The sequence below is a fragment of the Anoplopoma fimbria genome, chromosome 14, assembly GCF_027596085.1.
Source record: "Anoplopoma fimbria isolate UVic2021 breed Golden Eagle Sablefish chromosome 14, Afim_UVic_2022, whole genome shotgun sequence".
NCBI classification, from domain to species: Eukaryota; Metazoa; Chordata; class Actinopteri; order Perciformes; family Anoplopomatidae; genus Anoplopoma; species Anoplopoma fimbria.
This window is the reverse complement of record NC_072462.1, coordinates 672,442-695,289: the sequence shown is the minus strand read 5'-3', so window position 1 is coordinate 695,289 and position 22,848 is coordinate 672,442. Positions and strand designations below refer to the sequence as shown.

Sequence of the window (22,848 nt, the reverse complement as noted above, 5' to 3'; positions counted from 1 at the left end):
GAATCAAGTAGTTCAGTATCCCTCCAGAGTCAAAATACACTGGTACTCTGTTCACTACCTGTTCAGGTACTCTGTTCTCTACCTGTTCAGGTACTCTGTTCTCTACCTGTTCAGGTACTCTGTTCTCTACCTGTTCAGGTACTCTGTTCACTACCTGTTCAGGTACTCTGTTCTCTACCTGTTCAGGTACTCTGTTCTCTACCTGTTCAGGTACTCTGTTCTCTACCTGTTCAGGTACTCTGTTCTCTACCTGTTCAGGTACTCTGTTCACTACCTGTTCAGGTACTCTGTTCTCTACCTGTTCAGGTACTCTGTTCTCTACCTGTTCAGGTACTCTGTTCTCTACCTGGTCAGGTACTCTGTACACTATACTAATTGTATAATTGTTACTATTTGTATAGTATAATAACACAGAGGCTGCTGAACTGTCCCTGAAGTTCAAACCTGTAAACTTTATCGACGTTTATAGAAAAGAAGAAGCAGTTTTGTCCTCTTAAACAAAATCTCTGTTAATAAATGTGAACGTTTAAACGTCTCTGAACAACAATAATCTGACCACCATCTTTACTGAGACACCGGAGAGAGGAGATGTGATCTGCAGACAGACGTCAGGCTCAACATGAAGCAGAACTCCAACCAGCAGCTGAAACCACTTCCTGACTACAAGTCATGTGGTTTGTTTTCAAATGAGGCCACTTTGTAAACAAGCGTCTCACTTTACTACGAGACACATGACTCAGATAACCCGTCTGTCCTCATTACCCGTCTGTCCTCATTACCAGTGGCTCTAACTGGTTTCTATACCAGTGTCTCTCTAACTGGTTTCTGTACCAGTACCAGTGTCTCTCTAACTGGTTTCTATACCAGTGTCTCTCTAACTGGTTTCTATACCAGTGTCTCTCTAACTGGCTTCTGTCCCAGTGTCTCTCTAACTGGTGTCTCTCTAACTGGTTTCTGTACCAGTGTCTCTCTAACTGGTTTCTGTACCACCAGTGTCTCTCTAACTGGCTTCTGTCCCAGTGTCTCTCTAACTGGTTTCTGTACCAGTACCCGTGTCTCTCTAACTGGCTTCTGTACCAGTACCCGTGTCTCTCTAACTGGCTTCTGTCCCAGTGTCTCTCTAACTGGTTTCTGTCCCAGTACCAGTGTCTCTCTGTTTCCTCAGTCTCATGAACATGTCGTTTCTCAGCTCGTAGGCCTCGGTGGTTTTCACAGTTTCCTCTTCTCAGCTCTTTGGGTATTTTTAAGGCGCAAGAATATGTTTTTTGTTTTTTTGTTGTGAAGCAGGGCATGCTGGGAAACGGTGGTGTAGTGTGCACCGCCTCAACCTGATGAGAGGCAGGAAGTACAGACACAGTGGAGTTCATAAGAAAAATAGGGTTTAGAGTTTGAAAGCTACATGAGACATAACAGTTCAGCTGTAACCGCGTCAACTAATGAACAAACATTTAGTCAGTTTATTTAAATAACCGGCTCTGATGTTTTCTGAGGAGTGAGGACCTTTCAGTCAGTAGCATGGTCTTCATCCTGTGGAGGACAGGTTAACTGTTCATACTTCTGCAGCACATTCATGGATCCTTGTTGCTGTAAAAACTCAGTTAGTTAATGAAATGAGTTCTTTTGTGTTTTTAGAGTTTCACAGTGTTTCCTCTGGTAACATGTCTATGACATCATAACGTTTGATGAACATATGTCATGTTTCTGAGGGCAGAGCTGGTTCTGATGAACATGGTCCTCGCTGACTGAGCAGAGACGAAGACGAGAGTCTTCGTGGGTGGAGACGAGGCCCGGTGGGTTCAGGGGTGGAGGGGCTGGTGGGGCGTTTGAGCTCTCGAATGCGTCCGTGGGCGTCAGCAGTGGTTTACGTTCAACGAGGAGGAAATCAGGAAGAAAAGACGGAGACGGCAGATTGTTTTCTTCTTCGCTGAATCAAGAAGAATTCAGACTTTGTGATGTTGTGAGAAACAGTTCTACTTCTACCTCTAAACTAAAGAAAGTACTTCTACCTCTAAACTAAAGAAAGTACTTCTACTTCTAAACTAAAGAAAGTACTTCTACCTCTAAACTAAAGAAAGTACTTCTACCTCTAAACTAAAGAAAGTACTTTTACCTCTTAACAAAACCAAATAATTGTACCTCTAAACTAAAGAAAGTACTTTTACCTCTTAACAAAACCAAATAATTGTACCTCTTAACATAACCAAGTACTTTATCTCTAAATATAACCAAGTACTTTCACTTTAAACAATACCATGTTCTTTTACTTACAGACAAGAAAGTACTTTTACCCAAACATAACCAAGTACTTTCCCTCAAAACATAAGAAACCACTTTTACCTAAACGTAAGAAAGTACTTATACCTCAAAATAACCAAGTACTTTAAAATAATTTCCTGTTTTGTTTAAATTTACAACATTAACCTTGTGTTTCAAACACTTCAAACTATGACTGTAATCTGGTAGAAAATACTTCTCCCTCAGAACCCTGATGAGACAGTAGTTTATTAGTATATGAACCCTGATGAGACAGTAGTGTATTAGTATATGAACCCTGATGAGACAGTAGTGTATTAGTATATGAACCCTGATGAGACAGTAGTGTATTAGTATATGAACCCTGATGAGACAGTAGTGTATTAGTATATGAACCCTGATGAGACAGTAGTGTATTAGTATATGAACCCTGATGAGACAGTAGTGTATTAGTATATGTATGTGATGTAGTAGTACATGGGGTTGTATGACACCGTGCTCAGTAAACAGCTCAGCGGTGGATGGCGTTAGGCTCCGCCCCCGACTAACCACACGCCTCAGGCTCATATCACAGCTCTACATCAACAAACATCTTCTTGTGGTTTGGGTGTTTGGTCGCCTCCCTCTCTGCAGTGATGGGAATCTGATGAGCCACCTGTTTACACCCAGCTGTGGGTCTGGATCCAAGTACACACAATGTACACAATACTGGTTGTACTTGTATACGAGGGCTGGTTTTGGTGGAAGAGCTGCTTTACATCCTGATGTTTTTTTACTTGTTAAATGTTTCTACACTAAAGGAAGAAATAAGTGATTATTGTTGTTATTATATCCACATAGAAGTACAAAAACATACTTAAAGTATACAAAGTAAAAATTCTCATTATGTTGAGTTATTTTGTCGTTGTGTATTAAATATACGACATAAAGCATTATTATAATATTGAGCATGAGTTTCAATGTAAGCAGCATATTAATGGCGGAATAGTTCAAACTTGTTCTGCTCAGACTGGGTTTGATTGACAGCTCAGGGTCGGTTGTGTCTCAGGGGGTAGAGCGGGTCATCCTCTAATCAGAAGGTTGGAGGTTCGATCCCCAGCCCAGTGTCTGAGTGAGACTCTGAATCAACAACAGGAGCTTCAAGCTTTAGAAGCTCATCACGAGCTGGATGTGAACTCAACGTGAGTAAAGCAGTCAGGATGTCCTTCCTATATGTACCTACATGTACCATCGTATATGTATATGTATGTATATATATATATGTATGTATATGTATGTATATGTATAGTGGCAGAGATGGGACGTCTATTTATGTCCCCGTCGTTACGCCTCCACCCGTAGCATGAAACCACAGTGTAAAATCTCCTGTAGAGGAGTTTGGGTGAAGCCACACCAAACTGAGCGTCTCTTTGAAGACGGAGCTCCTTCAGCCACATGAATGTCTCCTCTGAACAAACTACACTTCCTGCTGCAAGGCATGCTGGGGCTTCTTCTACAGCACGACAGGGTGATTCACATTAGTCTCATCAGAGGGTCCTCAGGGGACAGACAGACAGAGAGAGAGATAGAGAGACAAACAGAAAGACAAAGAGACAGATAGTCAGACAGACAGTGCACCCTGTGTGGACAGAGAGAGACATTGTGTCCTTTGTAAACATACAGACAGAAAGACAAACTAACAGACAGACAGAGAGACAGACACAGAAAGAGAGAGAGAGAATAACTAACAGACAGAGAGACAGACACAGAAAGAGAGAGAGAGAGAGAGAGAGAATAACTAACAGACAGAGAGAGAGACAGACAGAGAGACTAAGAAACAGAGAGACAGACAGATATTGTGTCCTTTGTGGATAGACTGATAGAGAGATAGAGACAGACAGTATTTCTGTAGAAAGGTGTTGCACGTTGTGCGCACACGCACGCACACCCGCACACACACACCCACACACACCCACACACACACACACACCCACACACACACACCCGCACACACACACCGCACACACACACACACACACACACACCCGCACACACACACACAGATGAGGTTTGTTCAGAAATGACTCGTCACCACATCCTCTTCCTTTGAGTTCATCTTTAAAAACACAGCGAGCAGCTCAGACGTTATGAAACTCAATAAGTCATATTTAAATAAGAACAGCACCATGTCTGCTGACACACGGCCATTCAGCTTCGTCCAATCAGAGGCCAGCTACCTCAGGACAGCTCGTCATTGGTCAACAGAGACAATCTTTACGTCAAACTTCACAAAATGTTTGCTCAGATTTTCTTCTATCTTTTACTTTTCTGTCAACAAAAGACTCAAACCTCAAACAACATGTTGGTCCGTCTGTCAACACTGTCCCACGTCCTGTCTGTGTCTCATTGGTTCCTACTGAAGACGTGAATCAAACACAAACATGTAGTTCATCAGTGATTCTCTGTAGTTTTTATCAAACAAACAGCAGGAAATGGTGACTTTGTTGGGGACTATTTTCAGCGGCGGATTAATCCATATTTGGAGCTCTAGTCAGTATTTATATGTGGTGTTAAGTATAACTGAATAAACTAGTGTTGTAATGGAACTCTATGAGACATCAGGACACTTTGAGTGTGAACATAAAGAGAAATATTAATAAGCTCATCACACAACGTGTTTCTAACAGAGGCCCTGTCTGACGCCGTGGGCCACCTGAGCGACAGGTAAACCACAGACAGCTGGAACAACTGACACAGAGGGCAGAAAAGAACTGACAACTATGAATATTAAAGTCTTAAACCAACAATAATAGAAGAAAATCATTTCAGTGTTTTATTCGTCTATAAAAACTATTTAAAAAAAAAACAGTATTTTGCTTTTGCTGGAAAAAACAAAGTATTTATTCATCATCTGATGATAAAGACGAGATGATTCAGAACACGGAATCATGAATCAGACAAACTTTTGTATTCGTGAGTTACTTCGTTTCCAAAACATATTCTTTGAAATACAGGAAGTTACTTTGTGCTTCATTCAGAGAAAGAAAAAACATTTACATCAAAGTTTCAAACTGAAGAACTTCACTGAAAATGTTTACTATTATACAAAACTGCTGCTGTGAAGTTAAATGTGGAGCTCCTGAACTGATCTTATGAAAATATATATTATTTATTTCTATCATGAATGTATTCAACTTCCCACATTTTTCACACGAAAGATAAAAACACTTTGCAGTGAAGTTCTTCTGAGCGTCAAACTCGAGTGGTTCATCTTTACTACAGGGTCACTTCATAAAAAGATGTTTCTCTTGGAAAAGGATTCAGTTTGTATCTAAAGATAGTGTGTTAATAATTAGAGTGATAATAATGAGCTTGTTAATAATTAGAGAGTAAATAATGAGCTTGTTTATAATTAGTGTTTTAATAATTATGAGTGCAAATGATTATTCAGAGACTAGAAGCTTCCATCATCCCATAAAGCCACATGGGTTTGAGTCAGCAGTAAACCTGTCAGTGTTGGATTTGAGTATTTAGTATTATAGTTATTAATTAGTGTCACCACAAAAATCACACAAGAAAGAAAAATAAACTCAAAATGAGCTGAAGGGATAGAAAATGTCACAGTAAAATTATTTTACACCGAAATATAAAAAGAAAAGAGAATTAGAATAATCAAAATGAAAATAAAAGAAAAGCAGCAAAAAGCATTGATAACTTTTGATTGATTAAAAGTGTTCAGGGCTGCAGAGTGACCTTTAATAACCCCGACCGATGATGAGTCATGTTCCTGTAAACGAACGTCCTCACTTCATACGCTTCGTTTATTCATTTACATGAAACATGGAGAGAAATGAGCCTCCAGTGATCCACGAGAAACTCTACTGTCAAGAAATGATGTTTCATATCCACCAGAGATGAATCAATGTCAGTTATCTGCATGTAAGTATTACATATTATTATATTCATTTACAGTCCGAGCACATGAGGAGGATCTCCTACACTGAAATCAATGAACGTGCTAAAGTTCTGGACTTCTGAGTTTTGCATCGACACCTGAACGCAACACACATTTGTGGATCAGAGAATGTGAAAAAACAACAACAATGTGGCCCAAAGATCATCAAACTGTAAATGATATGAAGAGGAAGCTCCTCATAAGAAGATGTTATTGATTACAAACTTTGTGTAGAATATGTTTCTTTGTGGATGTAAACTCATCTCATCACACAGATTTCTAAATTTTGTTTTAATTTGTGGATCATGAATCAACTGAGACTCTTTTCTCTCTTCCTCTTCCTTCTATCACTTACGTCCATCTAACTTCCTGTCGTGTCACGTTTACTGTCAGAGGACAAAGGAGGATCTGCTGTGAGCGGTTTGTAACAGAAGAAGAAGAGCGGTGGATCTGATCCTCTCTGCTGGGTTTTAGTTTTTTGAGCACATGAAGGTTGAACTAAGTGAATGTGTCTGAAGATGTCGGACAGATTGTGGTAGATACAGACTGTTTTAAAGCTGATGTGTGGTCAGTTTACTAGAAGTGGATGTGAAGCAGGTCCTTCAGACCCGGATGAGGAAGTCGAGGCCGAGGGAGGCGGGGATGTGCAGCGTCTCCAGGCTGAGAGCAGACGGCGTGTACGGGAAGAGGACGGGGAACACGTGTTTGGTGTCCATCAGAAGCTGAGGAGGATCACTTTTCTGCTGAGGACGGTTCTGGACAAACAGGGAAACATGGAGGTTAAACAGGTGGAACCGGCAGTGTGATCAGTCTGATGTCACTAAAGAACCTTTACACCTCGTTTGGACTCTCAGACCTTCAGACAAAATTACAGGTGTGAAACATCGCTAGACCAAACAGCTGGACCTTGGTCCGCCAAAAAGAGGTGGTATCAGTCTGGATCACACTGAACCGGTACTCTTAGTTTCTAGTGTAAAACATTTATTTGGATGGTTTGGAATCGAACCGAATACAGAAACATCTCAGGCGATGGCGACAGGATGTAGACGATGGCGACAGGACGTAGGCGAAGGCGACAGGACATAGACGATGGCGACAGGACGTAGACGATGGCGACGATGGCGACAGGCGAGACGATGGCGACGTAGACGATGGCGACAGGACGTAGACGATGGCGACAGGATGTAGACGATGGCGACAGGACGTAGACGATGGCGACAGGACATAGGCGATGGCGACAGGACGTAGGCGACAGGACGTAGGCGATAGCGACAGGACGTAGGCGACAGGACGTAGGCGATGGCGACAGGACGTAGGCGACAGGCGTAGGCGATGGCGACAGGGACGTAGGCGATGGCGACAGGATGTAGACGATGGCGACAGGACGTAGACGATGGCGACAGGACGTAGACGATGGCGACAGGACGTAGACGATGGCGACAGGACGTAGACGATGGCGACAGGATGTAGACGATGGCGACAGGACGTAGACGATGGCGACAGGACATAGGCGATGGCGACAGGACATAGGCGAAGGCGACAGGACGTAGGCGACAGGACGTAGGCGATGGCGACAGGACGTAGACGATGGCGACAGGACGTAGACGATGGCGACAGGATGTAGACGATGGCGACAGGACGTGAGACGATGGCGACAGGACATAGGCGATGGCGACAGGACGTAGGCGAAGGCGACAGGACGTAGGCGACAGGGCGTAGGCGATAGCGACAGGACGGCGAGGCGACAGGACGTAGGCGATGGCGACAGGACGTAGGCTATGGCGACAGGATGTAGACGATGGCGACAGGATGTAGACGATGGCGACAGGACGCGACAGACGATGGCGACAGGACGTAGACGATGGCGACAGGACGTAGACGATGGCGACAGGGACGTAGACGATGGCGACAGGACGTAGACGATGGCGACAGGACGTAGACGATGGCGACAGGATGTAGACGATGGCGACAGGACGTAGACGATGGCGACAGGACATAGGCGATGGCGACAGGACATAGGCGAAGGCGACAGGACGTAGGCGACAGGACGTAGGCGATGGCGACAGGACGTAGACGATGGCGACAGGACGTAGGCGAAGGCGACAGGACGTAGGCGATGGCGACAGGACGTAGACGATGGCGACAGGACGTAGACGATGGCGACAGGACGTAGACGATGGAGACAGAACCGATATGATGAGTTAAAGGTACTGTGGAACAATGAGGACGTTTGAGTCTCACCTGGATGCTCCTGATGAACGACACGGTGACTCTCTCCTCAAACTCGTTCAGAGGAGTGTAGAGGTTCAGGATCTTCACAATCTGCAACACACGAGACAACAGTGATCAATAACCGTCTGATGCTCCTGGTCACCTGATGCGTCCGTGTCGGGGGTGGTCAGCTGACCTGCTGCGTGCTGAGGGCGGTGCAGAGCGAGCAGATGGCCTCGGCGTCCTGAGTCGTCTTCTTCTTGACCTGCAGCAGCTGAGCGGCGTGGATGATGGGCTCCAGAGCGGCTGCAGCTTTACTCTGGAACAGGTTGTTCCCTCTCAGCCACTCCTCCAGCTGACTGGTGTTGTACCTGAACACAGAGACACAGCGGGTCAGAGCCGGACCACCACACCTGAACCAGGTTTAACAAAGACCTCCAGGAGGGCAGCAGCCTCACCTGAGCTGCATGCCGGTGCTCCAGGAGCACACGTCTTTGCGCAGCAGCAGGTTGTTGAGGGTGACGGCGTTGATGCAGTGGAAGAGCTGCCGCACCACCTGACCCACGATCTCCGGGTCCAGACCGTGGTCCTGCATGGTGCTGTGGATCTGTCCCAGCTGCCGGATCAGGGCCTGCAGGGTGTAGCTGCTGGGGCCGCCGGCGTCCGTGTCCATGCTGGACGAGCGGTTCCTGTAGCCCATCGGCTTCACGCCCGCCAGGCTGGGGATGCTCTCGCTTTCCAACATGGCCGACACTGAACGCAGCAAGCAGAGAGAGATACGTGTGAAGTATGTGGTGTTATATCTATATCTATATATATATATATATATATATATATATCTATATATATATCTATATCTATATATATATATATATATATATGTATATATAGCCTGTAAATTTCCCCGCTGCGGGACTAATAAAGGATTATCTTATCTTATACATACATACATACATATATCAGTATATTATATAACACTTTATTATAACTTGTATAAATCATATATAACACTACACTATATCATTTATACATTACTATGTTATATAACACTATACTATAACTTGTATATATCACTATATGTTATATAACACTATACTATAACTTGTATATATCACTATATATCATATAACACTATACTATAACTTGAATACATAACTATATCATATAACACTATATATAATATAATGAGCCTCCCTTATTTAGCTATGACCCTCAGCAGTGAGCCTTAACGTGGACAGAGAGCTTCTTCACACTCCGGTTGGGTCTCCTCCAGGCTGAACTCACCTATCATGGGTTGGAGGATTCCCTCGGCCACCCTGATGAGCTGCTGGTAGATCTGGATGGAGAGGTCGCTGAGCACCTGTCGGTACTCCGCCAGGTCGAAGTTCTTCAGGCAGTGATCGTTCTGTTTACCGGTGTTCTGAGTCATAAACACCTAAACAACAACAACAACAACACACGCTGCTGAATACAATACATACATGTAACAGAGAGTATTATGGTCTGTATGGTGGAGCGTGTCACCTCGTCACCGCTGTACTGCTTCAGACAGTGAAGCAGACGGCTGGTGTTGGCGAGCCAGAAGGACGTCATCTCAAAGTCATCGTTGTTCTTCTGCAGATCAAACATATACATAGATATATACATATATATATCATATAAAATAAAGAACATTTATCTCTTATTAATGGCAGTGGGTGGAGGATGCTCACCTTGAGGACCTTCTTGATGGCGTTGATGGTGGAGGTGAGCAGAGACTCCACCTTCTGGTCGTCGTTGATGTAGTCGGCGTGACGGATGCACATGAAGAGAATGTAAGCCGGCAGACAGGGAACGGTGGCCGACACGGTGTTCGGCCTGATGTCTGAAATACATCACAGTACAAATACATATACTTATATACTTATATTTATTCTTATACTGTGTTGGGCCTGATGTCGGAAACACAGTGAAGTACAAATATATATACTTATATTTATACTTCAGTCAGTACTACTGCTGTGAAGGATGACAGTAGAGTCTATTTATGTGGACACTGACCTGAGATCAGAGTTCTTACTAAAGACACTGACCTGAGATCAGAGTTCTGAACAGCAGGGCCTCGTCCTCCTTGTAGTACTCCAGCATCCCCTCAAAGTCCTTCTCTTTCCTCTGGACCGTCACCTGACGGCTCAGTTCAGGTCTGGACCTGCTGGTCTGAGCTGCAGCCTGAGACACTACGGAGACGGAGTGAGACAGACGGAGACAGAGTGAGACAGACGGAGACACGTGGAGACACGTGGAGACACATGGAGACAGAGTGAGACAGACGGAGACAGAGTGAGACAGAGTGAGACAGAGTGAGACAGGGTGAGACAGAGTGAGACAGATGGAGACAGAGTGAGACAGACGGAGAAACGTGGAGACACGTGGAGACACATGGAGACAGAGTGAGACAGACGGAGACGGAGTGAGACAGACGGAGACAGAGTGAGACAGACGGAGACACGTGGAGACACGTGGAGACACATGGAGACACATGGAGACAGAGTGAGACAGACGGAGACAGAGTGAGACAGAGTGAGACAGGGTGAGACAGAGTGAGACAGATGGAGACAGAGTGAGACAGACGGAGACAGAGTGAGACAGACGGAGACAGAGTGAGACAGACGGAGACAGAGTGAGACAGACAAGGACAGAGTGAGACAGAGTGAGACAGATGGAGACAGAGTGAGACAGAGTGAGACAGACGGAGACAGACGGAGACAGAGTGAGACAGATGGAGACAGAGTGAGACAGACGGAGACAGAGTGAGACAGAGTGAGACAGAGTGAGACAGGTGTGAGCAGCTGCTGTTACCTTCTAACTCCTGGACTTTCTTCATGTAGATCCTGAGCTGCTTCTTCAGCTTCCTCTCGTTCTTCTCCAGTTTCTCCACCAGCTCCTTCAGGTCCTACAAACAACAACAGCATGATGAATTGGAACGCCCCCCGAAACTCAAACAGGAACCCGTTCTACAGGAGTAGAACCCGGAGAATTGATGCGGAGAACACAAAGATCCAAAGTGAGGCTCGATTTCCTCCAGTAGACGCCGAGAATAAAACCCTCACACATATTTTACTGTGAATGTTCATATTTTCTTTTTACGTCTTATGCTATTGCACTGTGTCAATCATACAGCCGTATTCCCTGTTTGTGTAACGTTCTTGGCAATAAACAGTTTCTGATTCCTTATGATGCAAATAAAAAAGCTCCACAGGAATGAACTACAGTCGACTGAATTCCTTTATGCAACCCTGCTCTGCATAATGACAATAAATGATCTTTGAATCCTTGAACCGATAAGCAGTATTGATTAGAGTAGCAGGATCTATTAAAACCTGAAGTGTGTGTGTTGTGTGTGTGTGTTCTGTGTGTGTGTTGTGTGTGTGTGTTCTGTGTGTTCTGTGTGTGTGTTGTGTGTGTGTGTTCTCTGTCTGTGTTCTGTCTGTGTTCTGTGTGTGTTGTGTGTTCTGTGTGTGTGTTGTGTGTTCTGTGTGTGTTTTGTGTTCTGTGTGTGTGTGTTGTGTGTTCCGTGTGTGTGTGTTGTGTGTTCTGTGTGTGTGTTTTGTGTGTTCTGTGTGTGTGTTGTGTGTTCTGTGTGTGTTTTGTGTTCTGTGTGTGTGTGTTGTGTGTTCCGTGTGTGTGTTGTGTGTTCTGTGTGTGTGTTGTGTGTTCTGTGTGTTGTGTGTTCTGTGTGTTGTGTGTTCTGTGTGTGTGGTGTGTTCTGTGTGTTCTGTGTGTGTGTTGTGTGTTCTGTGTGTGTGTTGTGTGTTCTGTGTGTGTGTGTTGTGTGTTCTGTGTGTGTGTTGTGTGTTCTGTGTGTGTGTTGTGTGTTGTGTGTGTGTGTTGTGTGTTCTGTGTGTGTGTGTGTTGTGTGTGTGTGTGTGTTGTGTGTGTGTGTTGTGTGTTGTGTGTTGTGTGTTGTGTGTGTGTGTGTGTGTGTGTGTGTGTGTGTGTTGTGTGTTCTGTGTGTGTGTGTTGTGTGTTCTGTGTGTGTGTTGTGTGTTCTTGTGTGTGTGTGTGTGTGTGTGTGTGTGTGTGTGTGTGTGTGTTGTGTGTTCTGTGTGTGTGTTGTGTGTTGTGTGTGTGTGTTGTGTGTTCTGTGTGTGTGTTGTGTGTTCTGTGTGTGTGTTGTGTGTGTGTGTTCTGTGTGTGTGTTGTGTGTTGTGTGTTGTGTGTTGTGTGTTGTGTGTGTGTGTGTGTGTGTTGTGTGTGTGTTGTGTGTGTGTGTTCCTCCTCACCAGGTTGTCGTTGGTCAGCCTGGTGATCTCCTGCTGGATGCTGTACTCCACCTGAGCCTCTGGAGACAGTGAGGCCGTGTAGTTCAGGATCTCCTGCTTCTTCTCGATGTCGTCTCTCAGCAGCTCGATCTGCGTGTGCAGAGCCTCCAGCTCGTCTTTGTGCTGTCGGCTCTGAGTCTGCAGCTGAGCCTCCAGCAGCCTGAGAGCAGCAGGACGTTAGCATAGAAACCAGTTATAATATTCATCCACTAGTGATCGATCCGACATGGACTCCATCACCTGTTTACCTACATCAGCTGCTTATTCACGTTTTCTTTTCTTCATCTTTTGATACACAAATAAAGAAGAGACGAAAAGAGAAACTCTGATGTTCTTTCTTTAAAAGAAAGTACACGACGTACACAGCTGTTACTGAAGAAGAAGAAGAAGAAGAAGAAGAAGAAGAAGAAGAAGAAGAAGAAGAAGAAGAAGAAGAAGAAGAAGAAGAAGAAGAAGAACAAGAAGAAGAAGAAGAAGAAGAACAAGAACAAGAACAAGAACAAGAACAAGAAGAGAGCGAACAGAGACCTGGCCACTTGTTTGAGGCCTTGGTAAGCCAAACCCAGCTCTCCGTCTTCATTCAGATAACGCCAGTCCTGCCGTGTGCTGGAGTCCAACAGGACACACAGAGGAAGAGGAGAAGGAAGAGGAAGAGGAGGAGGAGGAGGAAGAGGAAACAAAGCAGATTGTGAGGAGAACAGCAGAGAACAGAGGAGGACTTACACTGAGGTGTTAGTCGACATAAAAACACCAACTACAGCCTGTTTGTCAAATGTTCCTGTTCAGCTCAAGAGAGAAGTTCAGCATCATCAGAAATCTCAACTGTCTGTCCATTAACTTAACTTTCTTTAAGAACTTCAATTTTTTTGCTCAATCCATCTAAAACAAAAGGGGGACATTTTAAAAGTTAAACCTTCTGAAGTGCAAGTTTAAATTTAATATCGGATCAAAGTTTCAATTGGAGTTTAAAGTTTTGGTGCAAGAGAACTCAATTTAATCTAAGTTTAGAGTAAAAGATAAACTGATGTTCAAAGAAAGGTTTTAATTAATTCTTTATTTTTTTTAAGCTAGTTTTAAAGTTTGGTGCAGAAAGATTTAAAGTCAAACCATAATTTAAAATCAGGATTAAGAATTCATCTCACAGAAAACAAAAGATTCAACAATATGGAAACATGTTGGATTTGAAGATTTTGAAAAACAAAGACTTCCTCTTTAGTGCTTGTTGGAGGTTAACAAACCAGCTTAGCGTTACCTCACTGCCACCTAGTGGACCGGAGTCTCTACACTCTCATTATGTTACAGTGAGGCACCTGGTGGTAAAACTAAATATACCGGTTTGGTGTTTGACTTGAACATGTGTACACCGGACTAACCCTTCTAGGAAATGTGCTGGTAAATCTGTAATCATAGTAAACTGAATATGCGTACGGTCTCTTTAAATGTTTACCAGAAAGGAAATGACGTCACTTACTTTTTGGACTCACACAGTCCGTGATACGCTTTGAGAGCCTCCTCTTTATCCACCGGCTCGTTGCTGTTATCCAGTTCAGGAACTTTACTGCTTTCCTGATGAAACAGAGAAAACAATAAATGTTATTCTACATCAACATGAAGAGAAATTCACTAACAGCTACACTATTAAACCGTTTGTGTGTTTAAAGGGACAACATGCTAAAACGTACAATGATCTGTTTTAAATATCTGCCCCTGCTTCTTTTCTCTTTTTATAATAATACTGTTAATTTGGAGACACAAAGGTCCACCTGTATGCAGACGATACTGGTGTTTACTGCTCTGACCCCCCAGCTTTGTTCAACCTGCTCTTTACGTTCTTCAGCACAAAATACAACAAATTCAAAGAGTTTCTAAACACTGAAAAACTGCAGCATGAAACACGACTTGTAGAAAATTAAACTTACTATCTGGTCGTTGTTCTCCCGTTGCTGGGCAGCGCTGACTATCTGAGTCCTCAGGATGAGGACCTCCTCCTTTCGAGCGTCCAGCTCTTCATTGGCCGATTTGAGCTGGCTGAGCAGCAGGTTGTAGCCGTCCTGAAGCTCATTGGAGGAATTGTTCTTAGAAGCACGCTCAGCGATGGTCTTCCTCATCTCGTTCAGGTCGTTCTTCAGTTTCTTGTTCTCTGATTCCAGCTCCTGTCTCTGCAGGAACACATAACAGAGATGATGTGAGGAGATGATGTGAGGAGATGATGTGAGGAGATGATGTGAGGAGATGATGTGAGGAGATGTTTTGTACCTTCAGGTTGTTGTAGGCCAGATCAGCCATCTCCTGCTCGGAGGTGGAGCTCCTGGACTCAGAGCCCTTTAATGAAACAAACATTTCAGTGTGATTAACTCAGTGTCCTAATAAATATAATAAAGCTCATCTCAGATTCTTCTGTTCTGCTGAGTATGAATATAAAACCAGAAGGTCACCCTGCGCTTGGCCATCTCCTCCATCTTGTCCAGGTTGACCTGCAGCCTCTTCCTCTCCTGCTCCAGCTCTCTGACTCTCTTCTGCAGCTTCATGAACAGACTGATGTCCATCGCCGCCTTCTCCACTCCCATCTCCTGCTCAGGAGAGGAGACACAGTTAGAAACCAGGAAGTCGGCTCAGACCCGAGTGAACCCCACCTTCGTCCACAGACTCACCTCCACCTCCTGGATGGAGTCCTCTGTGTCTCCCACCTCAGAGGTGGAGACAGACGGGTAGTTGGAGTCCGACTCCAGGCTGCTCTGATTGGACGGGTTCCTCCTGTGGCCGGGTTGGAACTGGAGGATCATGGGAGGAAGAGAGATCTATTATTGACATTTGAAATAGTGTTTGACTCCTAAAGAAGAAAGAGATGATTCAAACATCTGTGTGAGACGCTCAGGTGAAAACGCCTGTCTCAGTGAGAACACATGTCTCAGGTTCTCAGGTGAGGTCACCTTGCTCAGAGACACCTCCTCCTTCAGGTTGTCGTATCTCTGCTCCACTCTGGCGAACTCTTTGAGCAGATTCTGGTATCGCTGCCTCTCAGCATCCATCTCCTTCTGGAGAGAATTCTCCTTCTGAGACGCATCGCTGATGTTCTCTGGACAAAAAAAGACATTTCATAAAAACACTCGCAAAGGAAGAGGAAGAAAAAATATTGAAGATTTCATTAGAAAATGAACTAAAAACACACGGAGGAAGAAATAATATTAAGCATAAAAACTAAATCTAAACATCCTGTTTCATAACGGACAGATAGATAGACAGACGGACAGTAAGACAGGTGATGTCTTCAGGTCTCACCTCCAGAGCTCTTGGTCTGCTGTAGAATTCTCTGGTTCATCTCTTCTTTCTCGCTCTTCAGCAGAGCGTTTTCTTTCTCCAGCTCCTCCACCCTCTGAGGACAAAGACAAACCGAGGTCAAAGTTCAGTCACACAGAGGGAGAACGAAGCACCGATACCAACGAAGAAGAGTTCTCACCTTAACATTTAGGTTGTATCTGAAGTCTTTAAAACGTCATCAAACTCCTCTTACACATTTTTTATCACCTGTCCTCTGTCCTCACCTGTCAACACCTGTCCACATCTGTCCTCTGTCCTCACCTGTCCACATCTGTCCTTACTCGTCTTCTGTCATTAATCTCTTCTATCCCCACCTCTCTTCTGTTCTCAGCTGTCTTATGTCCTTACCTGTTTTAGTCCTCACCTGTCACCTGTCATCTTTACCCATCTCTGTTCCCTCCTTTCCCCCATCCTCACCTGTTGGAGCCCCATCTTCTCGGTGCCGTGCTCCTCCTCCATCTTTTTCCTCTGGGCCAACGCCTCCTGCAGCTCCTCCCTCAGCCGTTCCAGCTCCTCCTGCATAGAGGCAATCTGAGCTCCTCCCACCTGCCGACTCTTCACCTGCTCCAGCTGCTTCTGCAGCTTGGTCATCTCCAAGCCCAAACCGGTGTTCACCTGCAGCAGCTGCTCGTTCTGAGTGCGGAGATCTTTGGACTGAGGGGGACGGACAAAGACACATCTTTATTAGTATTAATATTATTAATATTATTGTTATTATCGTCATTATATTTCAGTTTTCTGAGCACCTGGTCGTCCATCTTCCTCTGCAGCTGTACGATCTTGTTCTCCATGCCGGTGTTGAGCTTCTTCAGGTGTTCGGCGGAGCGAGCTTCGATCTTCAGCTGCTGCAGCTGTCTCTTGGCCCTGACGCGTCTGAAGCCACACTGGATCGTGACGGCGGCATCCCGCGCCCGTCTGAACTTCTTCCTCTGCAGCCAGCCACGGACCGTCTTCTGGATCACCATGGCCTTGTGGTGCAGCATGAACTGCAGGAGGGTTTAGTAAGGGACACGGTGAGAGAGGACACTGAGACATTCCAGCTCTAATTAGAGACGCTGTGCCTCCAATTAACCGGCTAGTCGACAAACAAACAGAGCCTGTCCTCAGGAGGACCACATGAGGACAGGACATGGACTCTGGGACGTTAAAGAGGACCACATGAGGACAGGACATGGACTCTGGGACGTTAAAGAGGACCACATGAGGACAGGACATGGACTCCGGGACATTAAGAGGACCACATGAGGACAGGACATGGACTCTGGGACATTAAGAGGACCACATGAGGACAGGACATGGACTCTGGGACATTAAGAGGACCACATGAGGACAGGACATGGACTCTGGGACATGGACATGAGGACAGGACATGGACTCTGGGACATTAAAGGGGACCACATGAGGACAGGACATGGACTCTGGGACATTAAGAAGACCACATGAGGACAGGACATGGACTCTGGGACATTAAGAGGACCACATGAGGACAGGACATGGACTCTGGGACATTAAGAGGACCACATGAGGACAGGACATGGACTCTGGGACATTAAGAGGACCACATGAGGACAGGACATGGACTCTGGGACATTAAGAAGACCACATGAGGACAGGACATGGACTCTGGGACATTAAGAAGACCACATGAGGACAGGACATGGACTCTGGGACATTAAAGGGGACCACATGAGGACAGGACATGGACTCTGGGACATTAAGAAGACCACATGAGGACAGGACATGGACTCTGGGACATTAAGAAGACCACATGAGGACCCGTACCTCCTGGTAGATCCGGCGGGTGAACATCCCTTTGGTGAAGGCCTGGATGGTGACCACAGCCTGTCTCACCCTCAGATAAGCCTGTCTGTCTCTCACCATGCGGAACTGTTTCTGACAGATGAGGGCGGCTCGGGTCTGACGCAGGAAGTCAGCGTGTCTGAAAAAATAAAAGCATCAACGGATACTTTAAACTCTTTTTTACTGCTCTACGTTTATCTGACGTTTGTGAAATATGATCTGTTTTTAAACATTTGCATCTTTGCACTGAGTGTGTAATCTAGTCTGGTGAACAGTTGGCGGTGCGTTTGGTGTGAACGCAGCATTAGAGAGTCACATGGGCCCAGACGGATGTCGTTGTGATCAGACGGATCAATAACCGACCTGCGGGCCAGGTATCCTCGGCCGTATCTCTGCAGCGTGACGGCCATCTTGCGGATCTTGCGGTATCGAACCCTCTGCAGCCAGCCGCGGACCGTCTTCTGGATCTTGATGCAGGCCGAGCGGAACTTGTCGGCCCGGAGCTTCTCCAGGTACGCCACCTGTCCCGCCCGGAAGAAGATCTTCGTCTTACCGAACTGGAACATGTCGGGCTCCTGAGATGTGACAGGAAACAGCAAGAAGTGATGAAGAGGATGTGACATCATCATCTTTATTAACCGTGTGGAGCAGAGGATCAAATACTGAGTGACACACACCAGTGAAACACAATAAAGTATTTATAGCAAATACTACAAATACTACTACTTCATCTCCCACCAGAATGAAGCAGAGAGAATGACGGACGTTGTGTTAATAAAGTTTTGATAAAGTTTCTGACCTTGATCAGAATCTCCAGCAGGTTCTTGCACACCAGCTTCTTGTCAGCTGACGTCATGTCGGACTTCTTCATCAGCACTCGATACCTGTTGAAGAAGTCCTGATACGTCCACCTGGAGACACAGGACACACGTTTATATTTAGAGAAGAAGAAGAAGAAGAAGAAGAAGAAGAAGAAGAAGAAGAAGAAGAAGAAGAAGAAGAAGAAGAAGAAACAAGGACAGATGGAACGTAGCAGGAAGCTAAAGTGTTAGCTTGTATAGTCATGACGTCTTTATTAATGGAGTAGAATATTGGGAGACAAAGAACACAATGAAGGACACGGAGTCATTTTGAGTTGGTCAGACAATACACATTAACTTGAGGAACCTGTATTTTTAAAACTAAACTTTAACTTTTTTAATAAACTTTAAACTCTGTTATGTAACCAACATGACTCCAGCTCTTCTTCTTCTTCTTCTTCATGCTGCTAACTCGTCACACACAGACTCAGATTATCAGGGTTCATGTGAGGCCTCGAGGAAACACTGAACTATTTAACACTGAGAGCGGACGTGATGACGAGGATGATGAAGATGAGAAAGAAATACAAACAGAGATGATGAAGGATTTGACTGTTTGAGCCCAAAGCAGAAAAACTGATGAAAATAAAAAAGAATAAAAATAAGAATAATAAGAAGATGATGAGGAACAAGAACAACAACAGGAAGAAGAAGAACAAGAAGCAGAAGAAGCAGAAGAAGAAGAAGAAGAAGAAGAAGAAGAAGAAGAAGAAGAAGAAGAAGAAGAAGAACTCACCTGGACGGATACCCGGCTGCACTGATCCGGATCGTCTCCAGGACTCCACAGGCTCTGAGCTGCTGCACCGCTCGTCTGGAATCGAACCTGCAGAGACAGGAAACATCTTCATCACACCAGGAGACACTTCAGATCATCTTCATCCCTTCCTCCTACCTCATCCTACCTCATCTTCCTCTTCTTCCTCTCTGTCTTTGGCATCGCTCTCACATCTCCAGCTTCAGACTGTTTACAGCCGGCTGAGACGGAGAGTCAGAGTCATGTGACCGACTCGTCTAATCTAATAACGTAGAAACAGAAGGTCGTCACACGGAGCCTCAAACATCCAGTGAGTCAGCAGAACCGAAGCTCTGCAGAGACTCTTCTTCTTCTTCTTCTTCTTCTTCTTCTTCTTCTTCTTCTTCTTCTTCTTCTTCTTCATCATCATGTGTTCTGCAGTGAACCGTGGAGAACTGGAACCTGAAGGAAACCTGAGGAAATCCTTTCTCTTTCTTGATTTATGGACGATTATTCTGACGGACGTCAGAGAACGAGGGCTCGTCTGAGATCAGCTGGAAAGTGGGAGCCATCTGTAACGTTTTTTTGATCATATGTACTTGTGAGTCTTTCGGATAGTTTGTAAATATATATTTATGTGAAAATGTACCTGCAAATCACTATATTACTGTTGCTTGTTTTAATAAGTGCTGTATAAATAAACTTCATTATTATTATTATTATTATTGTTATTATTATTATGAATATCAACCACAAAAGGTGTTTATTAACAGATTTAACTTTCGTTGCACAACACGAGACTAAAAGCCAACTATGCAGTGTTAAATATTACAATGATATCGACTCTGATCAGGTCTGATTGATCTCAAACCAGCGTATTGATCGTCGAGAAGTCAGGAAGTTCAGACAGCATCAGAATCTGAACCTCCTCTGTGTGTCTCTGCTGCAGCTGAAAAACTACAAGAACCAGCTTCCTGTAGTCTTTAGACCTGAATACACCCGTTCCCTTAGAACCTCACAGTTTGAATAGAGCGTTAACTTTAAACCTTTAAAAGGTGTTTTTATTTTAGGAGCAGAGAAGAAGAGAGGAGGACTCACGAGAACGCCTCCTTGAAGTCGTTGGGTTTGATGCAGCGGACGTAGTGAGGAGTCGTAGCGTTCAGGGTCTCCATGAGGAGGTGGAGAGAGCTGCGGAACTGGACCAAGAGAGAGACAGCGTCAGTAACATGATGTGAGTCCAGCAGGGACCAGCAGAGAGCAGCAGAGACCAGCAGAGAGCAGAGAGCAGCAGAGAGCAGCAGAGTCCAGCAGAGTCCTGCAGAGACCAGCAGAGACCAGCAGAGAGCAGCAGAGAGAAGCAGAGTCCTGCAGAGAGCAGCAGAGACCTGCAGAGAGCAGCAGAGACCAGCAGAGAGCAGCAGAGTCCTGCAGAGACCAGCAGAGACCTGCAGAGACCAGCAGAGACCTGCAGAGACCAGCAGAGACCTGCAGAGACCAGCAGAGACCTGCAGAGAGCAGCAGAGAGCTCACCTGGTGTCCCACGGTCTTCCGGTGCTCTTTGTTGGGGGCCCTTGGAGTCGTCTTGGCCGCTCTGACGTTGACTCTGGAGGACTTCGGGGGCGACGTCGTCCTTGTCATGAAACAGATCTGCAACCAGCTGAAACTGAGAGGAAACACTGAACTCAGACCTGATAATCACAAACACGTTTCCATGACAACGTCTCTGCAGGTTGACTTCATGAAAAGCTTTTCTTCACCACATGAGACAACGGTGGTTCTGTGGTTCTGGTTCTGTGGTTCTGGTTCTTACCTGGCTGGCCTTCAGGATGTTGATCTGCTCCACGTACACGGTGTCCCTGTTCTTCTCCAGAAAGCCGTCACACTGATACTCAACCTGTGGAGACGACGGATCAGAGAACTTAGGATAATAATCAATATTTTACATAATAATTCATATATAATAATAATCAATATAAAGTATTATAATTAAAAATCACATCTGTTCCTCACATCTGTTCCTCACATCTACTTAGGTTTTAAATCTGTGCATTGTGAGGTCAATAGTTATTTATTTCCTGTGTAAGTTTCTTCTGGAACGTTCTGAATCAGATTATTGTCCGTTAACTGAAGAACACGTTCCTGCAGCGCTAACAGGAGTTATTTATTATAAAGGGTCTGGACCTGATCAAGGACCTGGACCCGGTCCTGGTCCTCTGCTCACCTTATCAGCGAAGTGTATGATGATGAAGGAGATGTTGGACATACGAGGTTTCTGAAAGTGAGCGCTGCTGGAGTTCTGCTTGTAGAGCTTCTGGGCCCAGTTCTGGTCCGTCCCCTTCGGCACCTGGAACAGGAAGTGGATTATATAACAAGAGAACGAGGGAGCCTCCACATCCTCATCATCCTCATCATCCTCACCATCGATAACTTCAAAGAGTGCATGAATAAATCATCAGATTTAGTCTGAGATATTTAAATGAGACAAACATCAAGAAAACAGAAAACTGCTCCAGTCAGCAGAGTTTCATCTGGAAACTGTTTACACTGATGTTCAGCACCTTTGACCAAGTTTACTACGTTAAAGTAATAATCTGGAAGATTTTCATCTAAAACGCAAGAAATGATCAGTCTCACATGTTGAAGAACCTCCAGTCGGATCTACTTTACACACCGACACACACTAGAGCCATGTTAGCTGCTAACGTGGCTAAAAACATAAACAATCTTGCAATTTTACAAAACCTGTTGGTAAATAATGTAATCTGATCAAGAAAGAAACATTTCCTCAACAAGAGAAACCATCCAATCACAGAACGGTTCTGACTGACTTTACACTCTTCGTCCAGCAGGTCCAGGATGCCGAGTCGGGCCTCGATCAGGTCGATGCACGGCTGGTTATCGTAGAAGTCTATCAGAGTCCAGGGGATCTGCTCCTTCATGTACTCCTCCTGCTCCAACTTAAACACATGCTGAGCACACAAAGACACCAGCTGGTTAGATACACAGACACAGAGGAACCACAGAAGAAGAACCTCAAACGTCCGTCATCACTCACAGAGTTGAACTGCTGCTGAAGCTTCTCGTTGGCGTAGTTGATGCAGAACTGCTCGAAGCTGTTCACCTCGAACGTCTCAAAGCTGCAGACAATCAGAAGAAGGACTTGTTGGTTTCCAAGTTATTTATTTCCATAAACACAAATACAGAGACGCAGTCTGAGATCTCAGGCTCCATCCAACAACCCTCAATAAATAACAACATCAGACATCGATCAGGTCTATAGTTAGGCCTGGTTCAGGTCTATAGTTAGGCCTGGTTCAGGTTTATAGTTAGGCCTGGTTCAGGTCTATAGTTAGGCCTGGTTCAGGTCTATAGTTAGGCCTGGTTCAGGTCTATAGTTAGGACTGGTTCAGGTTTATAGTTAGGACTGGTTCAGGTTTA

The 22,848-nt window shown here is 44.9% G+C and overlaps 1 protein-coding gene across 1 annotated transcript in view; it reads right to left on the bottom strand.

Annotated features, from left to right (window-relative positions):
* Positions 1-5,114: 5,114 nt before the first annotated feature.
* myo5b (myosin VB) overlaps positions 5,115-22,848 on the bottom strand; it is a 30,140-nt gene continuing 12,406 nt past the window's right edge. The window contains 31 exon segments of the mRNA XM_054612984.1: positions 5,115-6,942; positions 8,429-8,509; positions 8,595-8,769; positions 8,857-9,151; positions 9,683-9,833; positions 9,923-10,012; positions 10,111-10,262; positions 10,471-10,614; positions 11,237-11,330; positions 12,661-12,859; positions 13,228-13,305; positions 14,171-14,265; positions 14,619-14,858; positions 14,956-15,021; positions 15,135-15,269; positions 15,351-15,470; positions 15,630-15,775; positions 15,979-16,072; positions 16,435-16,671; positions 16,764-17,003; positions 17,800-17,956; positions 18,181-18,392; positions 18,617-18,728; positions 19,414-19,500; positions 20,509-20,606; positions 20,941-21,025; positions 21,027-21,073; positions 21,221-21,304; positions 21,632-21,754; positions 22,239-22,379; positions 22,466-22,547. Of these exon segments, the coding sequence (XP_054468959.1) occupies positions 6,790-6,942; positions 8,429-8,509; positions 8,595-8,769; positions 8,857-9,151; positions 9,683-9,833; positions 9,923-10,012; positions 10,111-10,262; positions 10,471-10,614; positions 11,237-11,330; positions 12,661-12,859; positions 13,228-13,305; positions 14,171-14,265; positions 14,619-14,858; positions 14,956-15,021; positions 15,135-15,269; positions 15,351-15,470; positions 15,630-15,775; positions 15,979-16,072; positions 16,435-16,671; positions 16,764-17,003; positions 17,800-17,956; positions 18,181-18,392; positions 18,617-18,728; positions 19,414-19,500; positions 20,509-20,606; positions 20,941-21,025; positions 21,027-21,073; positions 21,221-21,304; positions 21,632-21,754; positions 22,239-22,379; positions 22,466-22,547 (4,213 nt within the window). The 3' untranslated portion in view covers positions 5,115-6,789.